The sequence below is a fragment of the Hylobates moloch genome, unplaced genomic scaffold (assembly GCF_009828535.3).
Source record: "Hylobates moloch isolate HMO894 unplaced genomic scaffold, HMol_V3 SCAFFOLD_12, whole genome shotgun sequence".
NCBI lineage: Eukaryota > Metazoa > Chordata > Mammalia > Primates > Hylobatidae > Hylobates > Hylobates moloch.
In genome coordinates this window covers 38,673,806-38,694,503 of record NW_026652287.1, presented here as the reverse complement: position 1 = coordinate 38,694,503, position 20,698 = coordinate 38,673,806, and the positions used below count along the sequence as shown (strand labels likewise).

Here is a 20,698-nt window from a genome sequence, read left to right as displayed (position 1 = left end):
GCTACATGGGTCTCTTTGCTGTCCCTGGAACGCGGTGCCTCTACCCAAGGGCCTTTGCACTCGCTGTTACCTCTGCCTGGAAGCCTCTTCCCCCAGAGCCCCACAAGGCTCCTTCCCTCCCCTCCCTTCAACTGCCGCTTCCTCAGCGAGGTCTCCTTGAATGACCCTAAGACAGCATGTCCCCCATTCTCCATCTCCTCTTGCTTTTATCACCAATACCCGATGCTATGGTGCATTTATTAGCTGTCTCCCCACTGAGGCAGTCAGCTCCAGAAGGGGACTTCTACCTCTTTTGTTCATAGCTGTGTGCTTGGAGGCAGAACACAGCAGGTGCTCATGCTGTCACCCTCCAGCGCCTGTGTGAATTGTGCTGCTGCCAGCTTTCTCAATGAACATTCACGCCACACCCAGATAGGAAGTGCCTGATCTGAGCCAGTCCTAGCCTAGGCACCTGGGAAGGCAGAAAATATCCTTGCCCTCATGCACCCGAGCTCACATTCCAGTGGAGCTGAATAAGTACGAACTCCGTGTACAGTTTAAAAATGTGTAGGCTGGGGGCACGGTGGCGCACACCTGTACTCCCAGCACTTTGGGAGGCTGAGGTGGGAGGATTGCTTGAGCCCAGAAGTTCAAGACCACCCTGGGCAACATAGCAAGACCCCTACCTCTAAAAAAAAAAAAAAGAGGAAGAATATAGGTCAGGCGCGGTGGCTCACACCTGTAATCCCAGCACTTTGGGAGGCCGAGGCAGGTGGATCACCTGAGGTCAGGAGTTTAAGACCAGCCTGACCAACATGGCAAAACCCTGTCTCTCCTAAAAATACAAAAAAATTAGCCAGGCATGGTGGCAGGTGCCTGTAGTCCCAGCTACTCGGGAGGCTGAGGAAGGAGAATCGCTTGAACCCAGGAGGCGGAGGTTGCAATGAACTGAAATTGTGTCACTGCACTCCAGCCTGGGCAACAAGAGCGAAACTCTGTCTAAACAAAAAAAAAAAAAAAAAAAAAAAAGATTAGCCAGGGATAGCGGTGTGTCTCTGTAGTCCCAGATACTCAGGAGGCCAAGGCAGGAGGATCACCTGAGCCCAGGAGTTTGAGGTTACAGTGAGCCATAATCACACCACCGCACTCCAGTGGGCAACAAAGCAAGACCCTTTGGGAGGCTGAGGCGGGTGGATCACTTGAGCTCAGGAGTCAGGAGTTCAAGACCAGCCTGGGCAACATAGGGTAGACCCTGTCTCTACAGAAATACAAAAATTAGCTGGGTGTGGTGGACGAGCCTGTGGGCCCAGCTACTCGGGAGCCTAAGGTGGCAGGATCACTTCAGCCCAGGTGGTCGAGGCTGCAGTGAGTCAAGACTGCACCACTGCACCAACCTGGGTGACAGACCGAGACCCTGTCTCAAACAAAAAATTATTTTAAAAAAATTGTAGTGCTTTAAAAAGTTTGCCTCAGGAACTGGGAAAATTTACAAATATGAGGTGATGTCAGCCCATTGTAGAGAAAAAGAAATTGAGGTTCACTATGCAGGAGGGTCTTCCCCCAGGGTCTCTTGGAAGGTTCTGTGTGTACCTCTGGGCCTTGCCTCCCTCGCCTTCCTCCTCCTCACTGGCATGGAGCGCATTCTCCGAGTGGGAGCCAGGGATGACACCGGAATCCTCTGACTCATCCATGAGGGCGCTCTTGTCAGCCTCGCTGAAATCGGTGGCCTCCTCCATCGGCACATCTGTGGGGACGGAGGCATCAGAGGGGCCTCCACCCAGTCCTGCCCCTTCCCCTTTCTCCCCAGCATCCCCCCAGCCTCTCACCTCCATTGATAAGGGCCTCCCCCAGGCAGTCATTAGGGACGCGGGTGGCGCAGCGTTTGTGACAGTTAAACTTGCAGTCTGGTAGGACAGGGAACAAGGGGACGGGTGAGAAGGGGAAGAGAGGTTACCTGGAAGGCTTGAACCTTGACCCTAAGCCTCAGGCTCAAAAAAGTCTACTCTTGCTGTCTTACAGCAACTGGGTAAGAACACTGGCTGCTGCTGCCCTGGTCATTTTCCCACTTTCAGCCACAGTTTCCCCAACTATCAGGGGATCTTGATTAAGTGGGAGGGCTGGACTCCAAATCCCGATGACTGCCAGGTGCGGTGGCTCCCGCCTGTAATCTGAGTACTTTGGGAGGCCGGGGAGAGCCGATCATTTGAGGTCAGGAGTTCGAAACCAGCCTGCCCTACATGGTGAAACCTCATCTCTACTAAAAATACAAAATTAGCTGGGCGTGGGACTACAGGCACCCACCACCATGCCCAGCTAATTTTTTTGTGTTTTTAGTAGAGATGGGGTTTCGCCATGTTGGTCAGGCTGGTTTCGAACTCCTGACCTCAGATGATCCACCTGCCTTGGCCTCCTAAGTGCTGGGATTACAGGCATGAGCCACCGTGCCCGACGTGTGTGTGTGTGTGTTATTGGTTCTAATGTGCTGTGACTCTAGACTCTGAACACCCTAGGGCTGGGTTCCTCAACCCGTGACACTAACACAGTGCCCAGGATAATTCCTTGTTTTAGGGCACTTGCTCTGTGTATTGTAGGATGTTTAGCTGCATCTCTGACTTCTACCTACTGGATGCCAGTAGCACTATCCCAATGTACCAAACAAAACCATCTCCAACCCTTGCCAAACATCCCCTAGGAACAAAACTGCCCCTGGTCGAGAACCATTGCTGTAGAGTTCAGTGTTTCCATGGTTCTAGGGACACTATACATCGAAGATTCTAGAGTTTATGAAAAACCTATTTTATGAAGGTTCTATGATTCTGTTTTTTTTTTGAACAGTCTGGCCCTGTCACCCAGACTAGAGTGTACAATGGCACAATCTCGGCAATCTCGGCTCACTGCAACCTCTGCCTCCCAGGCTCAAGCGATCTTCCCACCTCGGCCTCCTGAGTAGCTGAAACTACAGGCACGCACTACCATGCCCGGCTAATTTTTCGTATTTTTTGTAGAGATGGGGTCTTTCCATGTTGTACAAGCTGGTCTTGAACTCCCGGGCTCAAGCAATCCACCCACCTAAGCCTCCCAAAGTGCTGGGATTACAGGTGTGAGCTACTGCCCCCAGCCTAATTCCGTATTTCTAAGGCTTCAGAGTTTGATGTCCAAGTTTCTAGAACTCTATACATCTATGATTCGACACTTCTAAGGCTCTTTAATGTCCAAGATTTTAGGGTGTTATATATCTCAACTCTAAAATTTGACAGTTCTAGAGTTCTACAATTCTAGGCTTCTCTACCTCCAGAATCTGCAGATTCCAAGGTTCTAGGATTCTATACATACAAGATTCTAGAATTTGATGTTTCTGTGCTTCTTTAGCTCTAGGCTTCTAAGATTCTAGAATTCGATTGTTTCAATAAATTCTTGAATTGGATGTTTCTAAGTTTATATGGATCTAGACTTCTGAGGTTCTAGAATTTTTTTTTTTCTTTTTTTTTTTTTTTTTTTTTTGAGATGGAGTGTCGCTCTTTAGCCCAGGCTGGAGTGCAGTGGCACAATCTCGGCTCACTGCAAGCTCCACCTCCCAGGTTCACGCCATTCTCCTGCCTCAGCCTCCCGAGTAGCTGGGACTACGGGCGCCCACCACCACACCCGGCTGATTTTTTGTATTTTTAGTAGAGACGGGGTTTCACCGTGTTAGCCAGGATGGTCTCGATCTCCTGACCTCGTGATCTGTCTGCCTCGGCCTCCCCAAGTGCTGGGATTACAGGCGTGAGCCACCGCGCCTGGCCTTTTTTTTTTCTTTTTTTGAGACAAGTTCTTGCTCTGTCACCCAGGCTGGAATGCAGTGGTACAATCACGGCTCACTGCAGCCTCAACCTCCTGGGCTCAAGCAATCCTCCCTCCTCAGAGTCCCAAGTAGCTGGGACCACAGATGCATGCTGCTACGCCTGGCTAATTTTTAATTTTTTTGTAGAGACAGGGTTTCGCCATGTTGCCCAGGCTGGTCTTAAACTCCTGGGCTCAAGTGATCCACCTACCTTGGCCTCCCAAAGTGCTGAGATTACATGCATGAGCCACCACACCTGGCTGGATTCTAGAATTTGATCACTCAATGTTCTAGGAGTCTAGAATTTCCAGGATTCTAGGTTACGATGGTTTCAAGCTTATATGATTCTAGACGTCTAAGACTCTCAAATTTGATGCGCCTATGTTTCTATTACCCTCAAATCCCATGGTTCCAAAATTCTCATGTTCTGAGAATCTATAACTTGGGAGATCTAAGATGTGTAATCTAAAGTTCTGTTGTTATTTCAGCTGAATTCTATCATTCGGAATTCTTGAACGCTATGGTTCTGATTCTAGAATTCTCAGGTTCTACAGTTTTAGAATTCCATGCTAAGCATGTTATGAATCTAGGATTCCAAGGTTTTAAAGACTGAGGTTCAGCTGGGCGTGGTGGCTCACACCTGTAATCCCAGCACTTTGGGAGGCCGAGGTAGAAGGATTGCTTGAGCCCAGGAATTCAAGACTAGCCTGAACAATATAGTAATACCTTCCCTCTACAAACGATTTAAAAATTAGCTGGGTGTGGCCGGGTGCAGTGGCTCATGCCTGTAGTCCCAGCACTTTGGGAGGCCGAGGCAGGTGGATCACAAGGTCAGGAGATCAAGACCATCCTGGCTAACATGGTGAAACCCCGTCTCTACTAAAAATACAAAAAAATTAGCCAGGCATGGTGATGGGTGCCTGTAGTCCCAGCTACTCAGGAGGCTGAGGCAGGAGCATGGCATGAACCCAGGAGGCAGAGCTTGCAGTGAGCCGAGATCACGCCACTGCACTCCAGCCTGGGCGACAGAGCGAGACTCCGTCTCAAAAAAAAAAAAAAAAGGAAAATTAGCTGGATGTGGTGGCACCGCCTGTAGTCCTAGATACTTGGGAGGCTGAGGCAGGAGGATCACTTGAACCTAGGAGGTTGAAGCTGCAGTGAGCCGTGATTGCGCCACTGCACTCCAGCCTGGGTGATAGAGTGACATCCTGTCTCCAAGAAAAAACAACACACACACACACACACACACACACACACACACACACACACGCAACTGAGGTTCTAGGATTCCAGAATTCCAAAGGTCCCAGAACACTAGGATTCAGGGCCCTCCCCTTCTGAGGCCCTGGGCTCCCAAGGCTCAGAATACCTGTGCTGAGATCCTTGTATCCTGCCACAAGACCAGGTTGGGGCAGGAAGGAGGTTCTGACCCTGTCTGTCCTCCCCGACGGGCCCAGCTAACCTTTGCATTGCAGGCCCTGCCGGAAGAGGCCCTTGAGGAGTTTCTTGCAAGCCTGGCAAACGGTGGGCCGTGTATAGCTGTGGATGAGGAAGGTGTGCGGCACCTTGACCTTGGAGAGCAGCATCTTGTCCAGCTCAATGGGGCGGCCCGTATACGATGAGGCAGAAGAGGAGGAAGAGGATGACGGGGGACGGCGAGGCAGGAGTTCGGTGGTGCTACGGCTCTGTCGTTGGCAAGAATGGAAGGGACACATCAGTGCGTTGGCCCCATCAACCCCCTAGCCACCAACCCGTCCCATCCCCCATCTCCTCACCAGCTCATCAGCCGTGCAGGGCAGGGACTCGGAGGTGCCGAGGCGCACGGAGTGGCCACTGGCCAGAGACGTGGATGACAGGCGCCGTTTGCGGGCCCCACTACAGTTGTTGGGGATGCTGAAGGCACAGCGCTTGTGGTAGTTCAGCCCGCAGCCTGCAGGGGGCGCCAGAGAATAAGAGACATGGCGTCTGCCCCTCCTAGGTCTCTTCTTGAGAAGCTGTGCCCTTTCCACCCAATCTCCCGCCTGGTCCTGTCCCCTCACCCCCCAGCACGATCTCCTCCAAAAGGCACTACTACCTGTAAGTGTATCAGCCCCTTCAGGCCCGCCCCTCCTTAGAGTTCCGCCCCAAGTTCCAGCTTGTAGCCCCACCATCACCCCATCTGTCCCCTAGACCCTGAACACACCCACACCCCTTTTCTCACTCCAACAAGGGACACCTCAAAGGTTCCCCCCAAAGCTCCATCCCTAGTTTCAGCTTGTAGCCCTGCCATCACCCCATCTGTCCCCCAGACCCTCAACACGCCTCACACCCAAAATTTTCCCACTCCAACAAGAGATACCTCAAAGGTTCCCCCCAAAGCTCCGTCCCTAGTTCCAGCTTGTAGCCCCGACATCAGCCCATCTGCCCCCAGGCCCTGAACACGCCTCGCACCCCACCTTTTCCCACTGCAACAAGGGACGCCTCAAAAGTCCCCTCCAAAGCCCCAATCCTCTATGGTAAGCACCTCCTTCTAGTCCTCTCCAAAACTCCTGTCCATCTCCCTGGAGACACCTGTTCCCCCTTCCAACCCTGACCTTCCTTTTTCTGAGGCCCCTTTGGTTCCCCCTCTTTCCCCAGCCCCAACTTTCCAAAAGAAAATGCCTCTCCTCACCCCCACCCCTAAGGTCACTATCACTCCCTCCAGGTCTGCTTACCCCCCGTACCCCACTTTCTCTTTTCTGTAGACCTGGAATCCAGGCAATCCCTAAGTAGTGTGATTAAATCTTAGTAGTGTGGGCCAGGCACGGTGGCTCACACCTGTAATCCCAGCACTTTGGGAGGCCAAGGCAGGCGGATCACTTGAGGTCAGGAGTTCAAGACCACACTGGCCAACGTGGCAAAACCCCATCTCTACTAAAAATACAAAACTTAGCCGGGTGTAGTGGCACACGCCTGTAATCCCAGCTACTCCGGAGGCTGAGGCAGGAGAATCACTTGAACCCAGGAGGCAGAGGTTGTAGTGAGCTGAGATCACGCCACTGCACTCCAGCCCGGGCAATACAGCGAGACTCAGTCTCAAAAAAAAAAAAGAGGTCTCAGTTGTACTCAGATTCATTGTACGATACTAGGCAGAAGTATGACTTGTTATTGTCTTTATTTTATTTTGTAGAGACAGGATCTCCCTGTACCCCAGGCTGGAGCACAATGACACAATCATAGCTCACTGCAGCCTTCAACTCCTGGGCTCAAGTAATCCTCCTGCCTCAGCCTCCTGAGTAGCTGGAACCACAGACATACGCTACCATGCCCAGATAATTTTTTTATTTTTATTTTTTTGTAGAGATGGGGTCTCGCTATGTTGCCCAGGCTGGTCTTGAACTCCTGGGCTCAAGTGACCCTCCCACCTCAGTCTCCCAAAGTGTTGGGATTACAGGCGTGAGCCACTGTGCCCTGCCTATTTTATCTTTTAAAATCCTCATCCATGGAGAAATCAGCTCAACTCCCTGTTTCCCACTGGACGTCCCGTATGCGTGCTCTAATACATCTCCAGTGATTCCAAATGATTCCAGGATCGCTTTTTATTCTGGAGTGAAGAATGTTCCTCCAGCCTTTGGTAGCCCTTCTGGTACCCGCCTGCTCCAGGCTTTCCAGTTCCACACCTCCCCATTGTAGGCACTGTCTTGGCTGCATGCTGTAATCACGGAGGCAAGCTTGGAGAATGGTGTTTGCCCTGCAAGAAGAGCTTCAGCAGGGCAAATGGTCTTTGCATACAGGAACCAATTTCCCAGTGTTGGCCTTGAATCACTCGTATGCTTTCCAGAATTTCAGAATCCTATCTATAACTCCCAGAATGAGTCCCAGGATAGAGTTAAACTCCTGTGGGAATGTAGTCATTTGGGGTTCTCTTGCCACCATAGGAACTGGGACCATCATCTGTGATGCTGGGCCAGTGAAGTCCATGCTGATAACCCATTAGGACTTGATGACACCAGGGCTGTACCATGACAAAGACTGCATATGCTGAGACCTCAAGAGTTGGATATGGTGTATGGACGATGGCAATATTTATAAGAGCTTTGAATGCACTGAATCAGTTTCTGCAGGCCTAGAGTCCTTAAATAATACAAGTATATTTAGGACTGCATGATGATCTGGAACACAGGATATTGGAGAAACTGGATTGCTTTTTTTTTTTTTGAGACGGAGTCTCACCCTGTCACCCAGGCTGGACTGCAATGGTATGATCTCGGCTCACTGCAACCTCCACCTCCCAGGTTCAAATGATTCCCCTGCCTCAGCCTCCCGAGTAGCTGGGATTACAGGTGCCCGCCACCACGCCCAGCTAATTTTTGTATTTTTAGTAGAGACAGGGTTTCACCATGTTGTCCAGGATGGTCTCTAACTCCTGACCTCATCATCCGCCCGCCTAGGCCTCCCAAAGTGCTGGGATTACAGGCTTGAGCCACTGCGCCCGGCCAAGAATCTGGATTTCTGTACAAGCATGGCACCCACGGAGCTAGAGATGCTGTCTCAGACCTAATACCCAATTGAACATCCAAGAATATGCCTCTAATCGCAGGGCACACTGTATAAAAATGGAGGCGCATGGGGCCCAGCGCAGTAGCTCATGCCTGTAATCCCAGCACTTGGGGAGGCTGAGGTGGGTGGATTACTTGAGACCAGCCTGGCCAACATGGTGAAACCCCGTCTCTACTAAAAATACAAAAATTAGCCAAGAGTGGTGGCACGCACCTGTAGTCCCAGCTATTTGGGAGGCTGAGGCAGGAGAATTGCTTGAACCCAGGAGGCCGAGGTTGCAGTGAGCCAAGACCACGCGGCTGCACTCCATCCTGGGTGACAGAGTGAGACTCCATCTCACACACAAAAAATGGAGCCACAGGGTCTCATCACAGAATGGATGGTCCTCACCTGTCGTGTGTCCTCATAGCCAATGCAGGTACATGGCCTTCATCTGTAGGCAGAGCCCCGATTTCAACATTCTCACTCAGAAGCATGAATAACAGGGAGAGAGGACCTATAGATCTTGACACTTGGGCTGAAGCTTGAGACATCTTGGCTTAAAGAACTGTATGTTTTGGACAGGCGCGGTGGCTCACGCCTGTAATCCCAGCACTGTGGGAGGGCGAGGCAGGTGGATCATTTGAGGTCAGGAGTTCAAGACCAGCCTGGCCAACGTGGTGAAACCCCATCTCTACTAGAAATACAAAAATTAGCCTGGCAGTAGTGGTGCATGCCTGTAATCCTAGCTACTCAGTAGGCTGAGGCAGGAGAATCGCTTGAGCCTGGGAAGTGGAGGTTGCGGTGAGCTGAGATCACACCACTGCACTCCCGCCTCGGTGACAGAGTGAGACGCTGTCTCCAAAAAAAAAAAAAAACAACCTGTATATTTTTAAACTATGATTTAAGGAGATATGTATGGGTGCTGTTATGGACTAAATGTCTGTGTCTCCCCCAAAATTCTTATGTTGAAACCCTAACCTCCAATGCAACTATATCTGGAGATGGTGCCTTTATGGAGGTAATTAAGGTTAATTGAGGCCAAAAGAGTGTGGCTGTAATAGAATGGGACTGGTGACCTTTTTTCTTTTTTTCTGAGACAGAATCGTGCTCTATCACTTAGGCTGGAGTGGAGTGGTGTGATCACGGCTCACCGCAGCCTCAACCTCTCAGGCCCAGGTGATCCTCCCACCTCAGCCTGTTGAGTAGCTAGGACTAGAGGTATACACCACCATGCCTGGCCAATTTGTTGTATTTTTGAGACGGGGTTTCACCATGTTGCCCATGCTGGTCTCGAACTCCTGGACTCAAGCGATCCACCCACCTTATCCTCCCAAAGTGCTGGGATTATAGGCATGAGCCACCATGCCCGGCCTTCCTTATAAAGGGAAGAGATACCAGGGATCTGTCTCTCCGTGTCCCATGTGAGCACACAGTGAAATGATGGCCATCTGCAAGGCAGGAAAGCAGGCTACACCAGAAACAGAACCCTGCCAGAATCTGGATCTTGGTCTTTCCAGCCTCTCACAATTCCAGAGATTGTGAGAAGTAAATGTCTGTCATTTAAGCCATGCAGGGTGGTATTTTGTTATGGCAGCCCTGACAAACTAAAACAGGTGCCAGGTTGACAAGAGGTGGACCCTGATAGTCATGTTTGTGTGTCAGCTCAGTTATTCAGACACTAATCTAGATTTGCCATGAAGGTTTGTTTTTGTTTGTTTGTTTGTTTTTGAGACGGAGTCTTGCTCTGTTGCTCAGGCTGGAGTGCAGTGGCACGATCTCGGCTCACTGCAACCTCTGTCTCCTGGGTTCAAGTGATTCTCCTACCTCAGCCTCCCAAGTAGCTGGGACTACAGGCACATGCCACCACGCCCGCTAATTTTTGTATTTTTAGTAGAGATGGGGTTTCACCATGTTGGCCAGGATGGTCTCGATCTCTTGACCTCATGATCCGCCTGCCTCAGCCTCCAAAGTGCTGGGATTACAGGCGTGAACCACTGTGCCCAGTCAAGGTTTGTTTTTTCTTTTCACCTTCTCAACCTAGCTTTTCCCCGACTCCAGGAAGAACTGGGAAGATAAGGCCCCATGGAGGTATTTTCTTTTCTTTTTATTTTTTTGAGACAGAGTTTTGCTCTTGTTGCCCAGGCTGGAGTGCAATGGTGCGATCTCAGCTCACTGCAACCTCTGCCTCCCGGGTTCAAGAGATTCTCCTGACTCAGCCTCCCAAGTAGCTGGAATTACAGGCATCCACCACCATGCCAGCTTTTTTTGTATTTTTAGTAGAGATGGGGTTTCACCATGTTGGCCAGGCTGGTCTCGAACTCCTGACCTCAGGTGATTCACCTGCCTCGGCCTCCCAGAGTGCTGGGATTACAGGCATGAGCTACCGTGCCCGGCCCAGTGGAGGTATTTTCTGGATGTGATGAAAATCCATAATCAGTTGACTGTAAGTGGGAGACGTAATCCTGCTTGTTCTAGGTGGGTCTGATTCAATCAGCTGAATGTTTTAAAAAGCAGATCAGAGACTTCTCGGATGAAGAAATTTCACCTGTGGACGTCAGCTTCAGCTTGTGCCTGAGAGTTCCCACTTGCCCTTCCTGATAGGATGAATTTTTTTTCTTTTTTTTTGTTTTGTTTTTGTTTCTGTTTTCAGACGGAGTCTTGCTGTCACCAGGCTGGAGTGCAGTAGCACAATCTCGGCTCACTGCAACCTCTGCCTCTCGGGTTCAAGCAATTCTTCTGCCTCAGCCTCCCAAGTAGCTGGGACTACAGGCGTGTGCCACCACGTCCGGCTAATTTTTTGTATTTTTAGTAGAGACGGGGTTTCACCATGTTAGCCAGGGTGGTCTCAATCTCCTGACTTCGTGATCCGCCCGCCTTGGCCTCCCAAAGTGCTGGGATTACAGGCGTGAGCCACCGTGCCCAGCCTTTTTCCTGTTTTTGAACCAGGGTCTCGCTCTGTCACCCAGGCTGGTGTGCAGTGGTGCAATCAGGGCTCACTACAGTGTCGAGCACCCAGGCTTAACTGATCCTCCCACCTCAGCCTCCCAAGTGGCTGGGACCACAAGTGTCTGTCACCATGCTTGGCTAATTATTTTTTGTACAGGCAGAGTCTTGCTATGTTGCCCAGGCTGGTCTTGAACTCCTGGCCTCAAGTGATCCACCCACTTTTGCCTCCCAAAGTGCTGCGATTACTGGCCTTCCCTACTGTGCCCAGCCAGATTTGAGTTGCCTAGCCAGCCCACACAATTCTGTAAGCTGATTCCTTGCATATAAATATCTTAGTATATATCTCCTATTGGATCTGTTTCTCTGCTTGATCCCTGACTGATACAGGCCCCACCCTCTTCCCCAGCCACCCTTCTGCTCCCCTAAGCTCTGTTCTTAGGCCCCTAATTGTCCCTCCCAGCTCCACCTCCTAGGCTCCGCCACTAGACCTGAGACTCGGCCCAGCCCCACTACTCTTTCCCCAAGCTCTGCTTCTGGGCCCATCCTTCCCATTATTACTTCCTAGGCTGCGCCCCCAGCTCTGAGCCCCACTCCTCCTCCCCACGCTGTCCCCATGCCAGGACCATTAGGCTCCGCCCCTGGTGCAGAGCCCCGCCCCATGCCCCACCCCCACCCCTTTCTCTCACCATCGCACTTGAGGCCCTGGCGCACTAGGCCGAAGAGCATCTCCCCGCAGTGATCACAGAAGGCAGGCGCCCGATAGGAGTGCACCGTGAGGGCGTGCGGGCGGATCTGGAAGTCCTCGAAGGTGGCCGAGGCTGTAGGCGGAAAATAGGGGTGGACACTTGAGGCAGGGTTAGCCAAAGCTTTTCCAGACCCCGCGTTCCCTGATTTCTCACAGTCCTCCCAGCCACAAGGTTTGATCTTTCCTTCCTTCCTTCATTTGCTCTCATACTACATTCTGCCTGGGTTCAAATCCCAGCTCCACCCCTGAACAAAACACATATATCCCTACACCCGGGGCAGGGACAGAGCGGGAATTGGGGAGTTGTTTAATGGGCAAGGAGCTTCAGTTTTGCAAGATGACAACAGTTCTGGAGATTGGCTGCACAACAGTGTGCATGAACTTAAAATTACTGTATGCTTAAAATGGGGCCGGGCGCGGTGGCTCACGCTTGTAATCCCAGCACTTTGGGAGGCCGAGGCAGGCGGATCACGAGGTCAGGAGATCGAGACCACAGTGAAACCCCATCTCTACTAAAAATACAAAAAAAATTAGCCGGGCGTGGTGGCGGGCGCCTGTAGTCCCAGCTACTCGGAGAGACTGAGGCAGGAGAATGGCGTGAACCCGGGAGGCGGAGCTTGCAATGAGCCGAGATCGCGCCACTGCACTCCAGCCTGGGTGACAGAGCGAGGCTCCGTCTCAAAAAAAAAAACAAAACAAAAACAAACAAACCAAAAAAAAGTGCTTAAAATGTTGGGGTTTTTTTGTTTTTGTTTGAGACAGAGTTTCACTCTGTCAGGCTGGAGTACAGTCGTGAGATCTCAGCTCACCACAAGTCCGCCTCCCGGGTTCAAGCAATTCTCCTGCCTCAGCCTCCCAAGTAGCTGGGATTACAGGCATGCGCCACCACACTCGACTAATTTTTGTATTTTTAGTAGAGACGGAGTTTCACCATGTTGGCTAGGATGGTCTCAAACTCCCGACCTCAGGTGATCTGCCCACCTCGGTCTCTCAAAGTGTTGGGATTACAGGCGTGAGCTACCGCACCCAGCCTAAAATAGTAATTTTTATGTTATGTATATTTTACCAAATTAAAAAATTTTTAATTAAAAATACCACCACCAACAACAAAAAAAGAACATGGATAGGCGGTGCCCGGTGGCTCACATCTGTAATCCCAGCACTTTGGGAGGCCCAGGTGGGCAGATCATTTGAGGTCAGAAGTTCGAGACCAGCCTGGCCAACATGATGAAACTCTGTCTCTACTAAAAATACAAAAATTAGCCAGGCCTGGTGCCACGTGCCTGTAATCCCAGCTAGTCAAGAGGCTGAGGCAGGAGAATCACTTGAACCCCGGGGGCAGAGGTTGCAGTGAACCAAGATCATGCCACGGCACTCCAGCCTGGGCGACAGAGCAAGATTCTGTCTAAAAAAAAAAAAAAAAGCCCAGTGTGATGGTGCATGCCTGTAATGCCTGTAGTCCAGCCACCTCAGGAGGCTGAGGAGGGATGATTGCTCTTCAGTCTGGGAGGTAGAGGCTGCAGTGAGTGGTGGTCATGCCACTGCATTCCAGCCTGGGTGACAGAACAAGACCCTGCCTCAAAACAAAATAACAGGCTGGGAACAGTGGCTCACACCTGTAATCCCAGCACTTTGGGAGGCTGAGGTGGGCAGATCACTTGAGATCAGGAGTTCGAGACCAGCCTGGCCAACAAGGTGAAATCCCGTCTCTACTAAAAATACAAAAATTAGCCATGTGTGGTAGCAGGCGCCTGTAATCCCAGCTACTCGGGAGGCTGAGGCAGGAGAACCGCTTAAACCCAGGAGGCAGAGGTTGCAGCAAGCTGAGTTTGCGCCACTGCACTCCAGCCTGGGTGACAGAGTGAGACTCCGTCTAAAAAAACAAAAAATAATAAAAATGACAAAAACAAAACAAAACTCAGGTTTAGGGGAGAGACAAGGATGAAGATAAAAATTCAAGTGAGGCTTTAAGAGTACTTAAAGCCTGAACAAGGTCACTAAAGGTGTAAATCCAGACTTCTGTCATTCATTCATTGAGCCAGTTTCACTGGGCATTGCAGTACGCAGGAGCAGCAGGGAAGGCAGCCATGAAAAAGGCAGCTGCCCCCACCCTCAAGAGGGACCAAGGGCCATAGACTGGTCTAAGGTGCTGAGAGCATGCCCATCTATACTACTGGAATAGTGAGTGGGTGAACTGGCTTCTGGCTGTGTCTTAGAAAATCACCTGGGGGCTTTTAAAAATACTGATGTGCAGATCCCATCTCACTTTGCAGAGATTCTGATTTAATTTAGCATTTTCGTGGGAGGAGCCATGGACATCATAACTTTTTTTTTTTCTTTTTCTACTTTTTTTCTTTTTTAGAGGCACGGTCTCTCTCTGTCACTCAGGCTGGAGTGCAGTGACATGATCGTGGCTCACTGCAGCCTCAAACTCCTAAGCTCAAGAAATCCTCCCACCTCAGCCTCCCAAGTAGCTGGGACTACAGACGTGTGCCACCTTGCCGGCTTTTTTTTTTTTTTTTTTTTTTTTAGAGATGGGGTCTCCTTATGTTGCCCAGGCTGGTCTCAAACTCCTGGGCTCCAGCGATCCTCCCACCTCAGCCTCCCAAACTGCTGGGATTACAGGTGTGAGCCACTGCAACTGGCCCATTTTTAACCTTTATATTAAAGTATAACACAGTCAGTTACAGATCGAACTCCTTCTTCTCCTCTTGTCCCCTTTCTCACTACTGCACTTGACTAGTCTTATAAATAAATAAGTATAACATGTGTTCAGGAAAGGCCACACATCGCAAGTGCACAGCTCAATGAATTTTCAAACTGTACAAACCGTCTCACTAGCATCCTAATCCACAAATGAAAGTTTAGACCAGTCCCTAAAAAGCCCCTTCGTGGCCCCACTCTGTAACCATCTTCTGGAAGCCCCAACTCTCCTTTTTTTTTTTTAGAGGGAGACAGAGAGGGAGAGATGGAGTCTCACTATGTTGCCCAGGCTGATCTCGAACTCCTGGGCTCAAGCGATCCCCCCAGCTCCAGCTCAGCCTCCCAAAGTGCTGGGTTCACAGGCGTGAGCCACTGCGCCCTGCCTCTCCTGAGTTCTAACTCCCGCTACCCTCTCCTCCCCCAGATGCCCCGCCCCCGCCCGAGGCCCCGCCCCCAGGCTGGCCACCTCCTCTCACCCGACAGCACCACCTCCACCAGGTCGCCCTCCTGGATGTCTCCGGCCGAGCGCACCAGCTGCAGGAGGTTGGCCGACGTGGGGTCATGTTTGAAAAGCAGGATCTTGTCGTAAAGGCCGTAGAAGCCACACTCAGGGAACTGAGGGGCGGGAGAGGGATGTGGCGACGGAAAAGCTCAGAGCCGCCTTCAGCAGCGGGCGGATTGTGACCCTCCCAGGGCAGGGCCGGCTGTTTCCCCCGGAAACGCAGAGACCCCGCAGGCCCTCGCTTCCTGCCTGCCCCCTCCCAACCCCAGCGCGAGCCGGGCAGGATGCCAGCGCCCCAAGTGTGCGGGGAGGGGGCGCCGGCGTGGGTTTGGTGGCTGGAAGGGGGAGCTGGGGTGGGAGGGAGAGTGGCTCCGGGAGCGTGGACACCTCGAATTTTCCGGAACCTGGCGGAGGTGGGAGGGGATGCTGAATGAACACTCCCTCCCCTGTGCCCCCTCCCCAGGCTCACACACCCGCCCCCCAGCTTCCTTCCTGGATCTGTCTATTGTTGTCCCAGTTACCTGGCTCCAGGCCCAGCACTGGGGTGGGGCGAGCTGGAAGGAGGACTTTTCGGGGCTCCTGGGAAAGTGGGGGGGGGGCCGGGGGACTTGGACTCGAGGGGGCTGGAGATAAGGAGGGCGCCTGCCACCCAATGCTCAAAGGACCCAGGTGTCTGGGTCCTCAGCTTGGGGGGCCTGGGGGCAGGAAATGAAACCTAGTAGAACAGAAAGTGAAACTGCCCCGGTGGGGCCTCGGGAAGGAAGGTACCGGGCCCTAGACACACCTGGACCTGGCAGAAAAATAAAACTGGGGTGAAGCCTGAGCGGGGCAGGCTGGGGACTTGAGTACTGGACAAAGAAGTTCACCCAAGGGACAATCTGCCCCCGTACCCCCACTGCCACCAGCTTCCCATGAAGTGGGCTGAGTTGGGGTGGGGAGCTGGGCCTGCTGGATTAGGCATTTGGTGGGCAAAACCCTATCAGTTCTCACTGCTAAGAGAGAGTCCACAGAAGCCCAGGACTGCCTTGGCCCTGACCCCTTGGGAAGTTTTTCTCTAAGCTTCAGTTTCCTTGTCTGTAGAATGGGGGAGCTGGCCCAGTTCCCCAGGTTTCTCTGACGCCCAAAGGATTCATTTCCAGAAGTCTGAAAAGATGCTGGAATTTGGATATTTTGGGACTCCAGCTTGCTCACATTATAGAATTATACATTCTAGATTCCAGCCTGGTATCACTATACATTTTAGGATTTCAATAACCTAAATAAGCGGTCATCTAATATTTTAATATTCTAGGAGTCTGACAAGCTAGGACTGTGCTGTTTGAATTCTTTAGCATTCAAGGACCTCATCCATCCAACATTCCAAAATTCTAACATTTTAACCTAGGATTCAACAATCTAGGAATCTAATATTCCAACATTTTAATGTTTTACTATTTCACAAACCTAGCGTTCTAATATTTGAACACTAACATGGGGGCAATTTAATTGCCTAGGATGCATATTCCAACAAGTTAGGATTCTAATATTCTAACATTTCTACAGTCCAGTACTGCAACACAGAAGCCCACTATTCTTTTAACATCTTACGGTTTAGACATGGAGTTCCACCTGCTTTCCTCCTGCCATAACACCCAGCTGCCCACCCTGGGGACCCTGGTGTCCAAAATTAAGAGTAGGCTAACAGCACTGTGACTAGGAAAGGGAATAGAGTCCCCAGGGTCTGTAGGGGTGCCTGCCCCTCCACACATATCTCAGGCTTAGGGGAGGGCAGAATTGAGCTTCGAGACCTCACTTGCCCCTTGGCAGCTAACTCAAGCACCTGCACCCACACACGTCACCGGATCACCATGGCCAGCCCAGGTTCAATTTCTCCTGTTTCCACCAAATGGGAGGCCCGGGATGCGCCTGGACATGGAGGTCCGCCGACATCTGCTGCCCCTTCCTCCCCTCTCTACACCTGGCTGGCCCCTCCCTTCCTCCCTGTTTGCTGCAGAAAACAACGACATGCAGGGACATGAAATTTGGGGAGGCCTCTGGGGCACTCCACCCCTGCCCAGTCCTCTCTCAAAGGGATGGTGGGGAGAGGGGCAATGGAGGGGGGCAATGCCCCCTATCCCTCCATCACCCAATGCTCAGGTCTTCTTCCTCCGTCTTCCGCACACCAGGCCCCACACCCCTCTGCCAGCGCCTCCTCCTTCAACCTCCCCCCGAGCTGGATCGAGGGAGCCCGCGCCCTCACCTTCTGGTCCACGATGGAACAGGCCAGCTGCTTCACATGAGCCAGCTCGGAGGCGGCGGGCAACAGCACGAACTCGCGGGTCAGCCCGATCTGGATGTGAAAGGAGACCCCGGAGCCCGGGGCCGGGATCTGGGGCAGTAGCGGTGGCGGCGACTGCAGCTCTAGGCCGCCGGGGGGCGGAGGAGACCCCGGCCCGGGAGAGCCAGGGAGCCCGGCGGGATAAGAGGGGGCGGCGGCCATGGGGGGAGGCCTGGGACCGGCCGCCTGGAGCCCACCCGGGACCCGGCCGGGGGGCCCCGGGGGACCCTGGGTTCTAGATCCGCGGGATCTCGTGAGCAGTTGGTGGGAGAGCGGGGATCCGAGAAAAGATCTGGCAGGCGGAGGGGACCTGAGGATGGCGGGGTCCTGGGAAGGAGAGAAAGGCACTGTAGTGGGTCAGAGGCCCGGAATCCAGGGCTCCCAGAAGATCAGAAAGGAGAAAAGTAGTGGTTTGGAGGTCCCAGCGATTGAGAGATTCCAAGAAGCCCGAGAGGAAATCTAGCAGGTCGGGATCACAGGGATCAGGAGAGCTCGCGATTCAAAGGCCCCTTCCCTAGAGGAGGGATTGAGAAGGGGGCAGAGGGAATCCCAGGATCCAGTGCTCCAAGAAGAGGATCCCACTGAGAAGGCGGCCCGGGGGAATTCACCTTGGGGGTGGAGGGCAGGAGTCTCTGAGTCGGGGACGGAGTGGATTCCAGAGATAAAGGGGTTCGCACGGACCCGACCGGCCCAGGGATGGGCAGAGGGGTCCCGAGGGCCGGAATGGGTAGAAGGGAACCTCACGAGTCGCAGAAGTTGGAGAAAAGTTCGGTCGGGAGCCGTGAGGAAGGGGGCTTTGCCGGCGGCGGGGTCGGGTGGGGGGCAGGGAGGGTCGCCAGGCGCCAGTAGCTCTTTTTCCCCCTCCAAAGTTTAAGTCTGCGGCGGCGGCCCAGGAGGAAGTGTCCGGAGCGACAGCTCAGTCGACCAATCGGCGCGGGCCTCGGCGACGTCAGGAAGGGGGTGGAGCCTGCCGAGGGGCAGGGGGCGGAAGGGGAGGGCGGGCCCGGTGCCTCCGAGTTGGGGGATGGACCTCCGCCTCCAGGGTCCGGGACCAGGGTAGGTGTGAGAGATGGAGGGCAGGCAGGCGAGACCAGTTCCTTCCCTGAACACAGCCAAGCCTGGAAAGTTAACTTTTCCCTCGGCTGGACAGGGAGGGGAAACACTATCACCCACCGCCGGTCGCGGGCGTCGGGCTTGGAGGCCACTGGCCCTTTAAGGAGGGGAGCCCTCTCCGGCAGGCGTCCGGCTCCCATGGCAGGGGACGGGTAGGAAATCGGTGTCAGGTCCCGGTCCGCTCCCTGAGCTCGGCCTCTCTGTTCTCCGAGCGTCGCCCCTGCCCTCCCCGCCGCGTCCCAGCCCAGGGAAGGGGGTGCTGCAGAGCGTGCCCCCGCCCCAGCCCATTTAACACATGGAAAGACCGAGGCCTCTAGTAGGAAGGGCTCGCCTTAGGTCCGTCTCCAGCGATGCTGGGCAAGGTGCATGGCGCTAACTGGATGGGTGGGGAGGGTCCATTCCCCCGCCCACCCCAACCCTGCCTTAGGACAGTGTGGGGCTGCCCGGAGGGAGGACAGCACACCCATACCACTTCATAGATGCAGAGTGTGTCTCCTGGGGATGTGGAGTACGTGTGCGTGTCTTTCTCTCCATGTGACTTTAGGCGAATGGCTTCTCTGTGAGCCTTAGTCCCTCCATCTGTTGGGACTGTAATAGGACTGACCCCACATGGGATGGTGGGAGCCGATGCCATCGTATACAGGTGCCTGGAAACGCAGCAGTTCAGTAAATGGTGGTTGTCTCTGATAACATGCGGAAAGGGGTGGCCACCTCCAGCACTCAGGCTTTGATGGGTGGGCACGTCCATTCAGTCGCCCAGCAAGCATCTGTGAGGACCTACTGGGTGCTGGGTGGGCCCTGCTGTAAAACTTCAGCCGCTACAGGGGTTAGGCTTGATCTCTCCTCCCCAGCTAATAATCAAATAGTGGCTACCATTTAGTTTACACAGAGTAAGCCGAAGCCTCAGAGAAGCAAAACGTCTTGCCCAAGATCCCAGAGTGAAGTTGCTTGAGGGAAGCTGCCCCACCCACCCCTTTGATTGACAAGTCTAGGCCTAGGTTTGAGCTCTAAGAGAAGGGCCACCTGTCTGGCTGGGATGCTGGCAGGACTGGAAATGGCAGGGCTGGCTGGGGATGGGGGCTGCCAGAAGAGCCCCTCTTCCTGGTGTACGGCCGTTGGGGGTAGCTGAGGTCGGTACAGTATCGATTCTGTCACCACATCCGGGGGCTGGGGCTGAGGAAGGAAGTCTGAGGCTGGAGTGAAAACCCAAACCACCACCTGGGGAACTGCATCGAGCCCAGAGGGATGGGCAGGGAGCACACCACGTGGAGCCCAGGCAGGCTCCTGTTGGCGTCACCTAAGGGCCTCCTGCCCACCTGCACCCTTTTTCCTGAGGGGCAGATTACTGTCCCAGCAAAACGCTGCCATGTCCCGAGTGTCCAGACAGCGGCCTCCATCCTTTCTCGTATGTTCACTGGGGCCTGCTAGGGGACTGGGGGCACAGCCCTTTACAACCCAGGAAGTGGGCATTAGTGGCCTGTGGCAGAGGTGCTAGGATTACCAAGGACACCTGGCTGGTAGGTGGTGGAAGCCTCCTGGAGACAGGAGCGGCGGTCCCCTCCATCTCATCTGGAGCATGTGGACACCTGCTCCCTCTTTTTAAGTCTGTGGACCCAGTGAAATGCCATGTAAAGCATTCAGTACAGTAGACATGGACCACCGAGAAGGGAAAGGAGGGATGCATCAGGACAGGAGCCACGAGGGCTCGGGCACCTGCGGCACCTCCTCCCAGCATGGAGAAGCCTGCAGCTTGCACCCCAAAGCCATCATCCTCCACTGGCAGGTGCAGCCTTTCCCTCCCTGCTCCTTGTGGGCCTGGGATGGGAACAGGAAGAGGGGTTTACATCCTCTGGGCACCAGCCCTTTGGCCTCGCCACCACCCCTCACACATCCCAGGCGGGGCTGAGGCTTCAGCTGGACTGTCATCACAGTATCTGCTCCCCAGTGCTCTACATCTGGGGAGGGAGCACTTAGGGACAGAAAGAAAGGGCACAAGGAGATTCGGTCCAGTGCCTCCACTTCTGCTCTCCACCCACACCCCACCCAAACTCTGGGCCCCTCTCCAGCCCCTGC

General features: G+C 53.2%; 1 protein-coding gene across 1 annotated transcript in view; it reads right to left on the bottom strand.

Moving 5' to 3' along the window:
- Positions 1-18,392, bottom strand: part of PRKD2 (protein kinase D2) — a 42,215-nt gene extending 23,823 nt beyond the window's left edge. Inside the window, exons 1-7 of the mRNA XM_058425745.1 lie at positions 17,435-18,392; positions 15,170-15,308; positions 11,932-12,063; positions 5,575-5,729; positions 5,262-5,484; positions 1,806-1,883; positions 1,570-1,723 (exon numbers count right to left, since the gene is read on the bottom strand). Coding sequence (XP_058281728.1) covers positions 1,570-1,723; positions 1,806-1,883; positions 5,262-5,484; positions 5,575-5,729; positions 11,932-12,063; positions 15,170-15,308; positions 17,435-17,674 — 1,121 coding nt within the window. The 5' untranslated portion in view covers positions 17,675-18,392. The remainder of the gene's footprint in view (positions 1-1,569; positions 1,724-1,805; positions 1,884-5,261; positions 5,485-5,574; positions 5,730-11,931; positions 12,064-15,169; positions 15,309-17,434) is intronic.
- Positions 18,393-20,698: the final 2,306 nt, after the last annotated feature.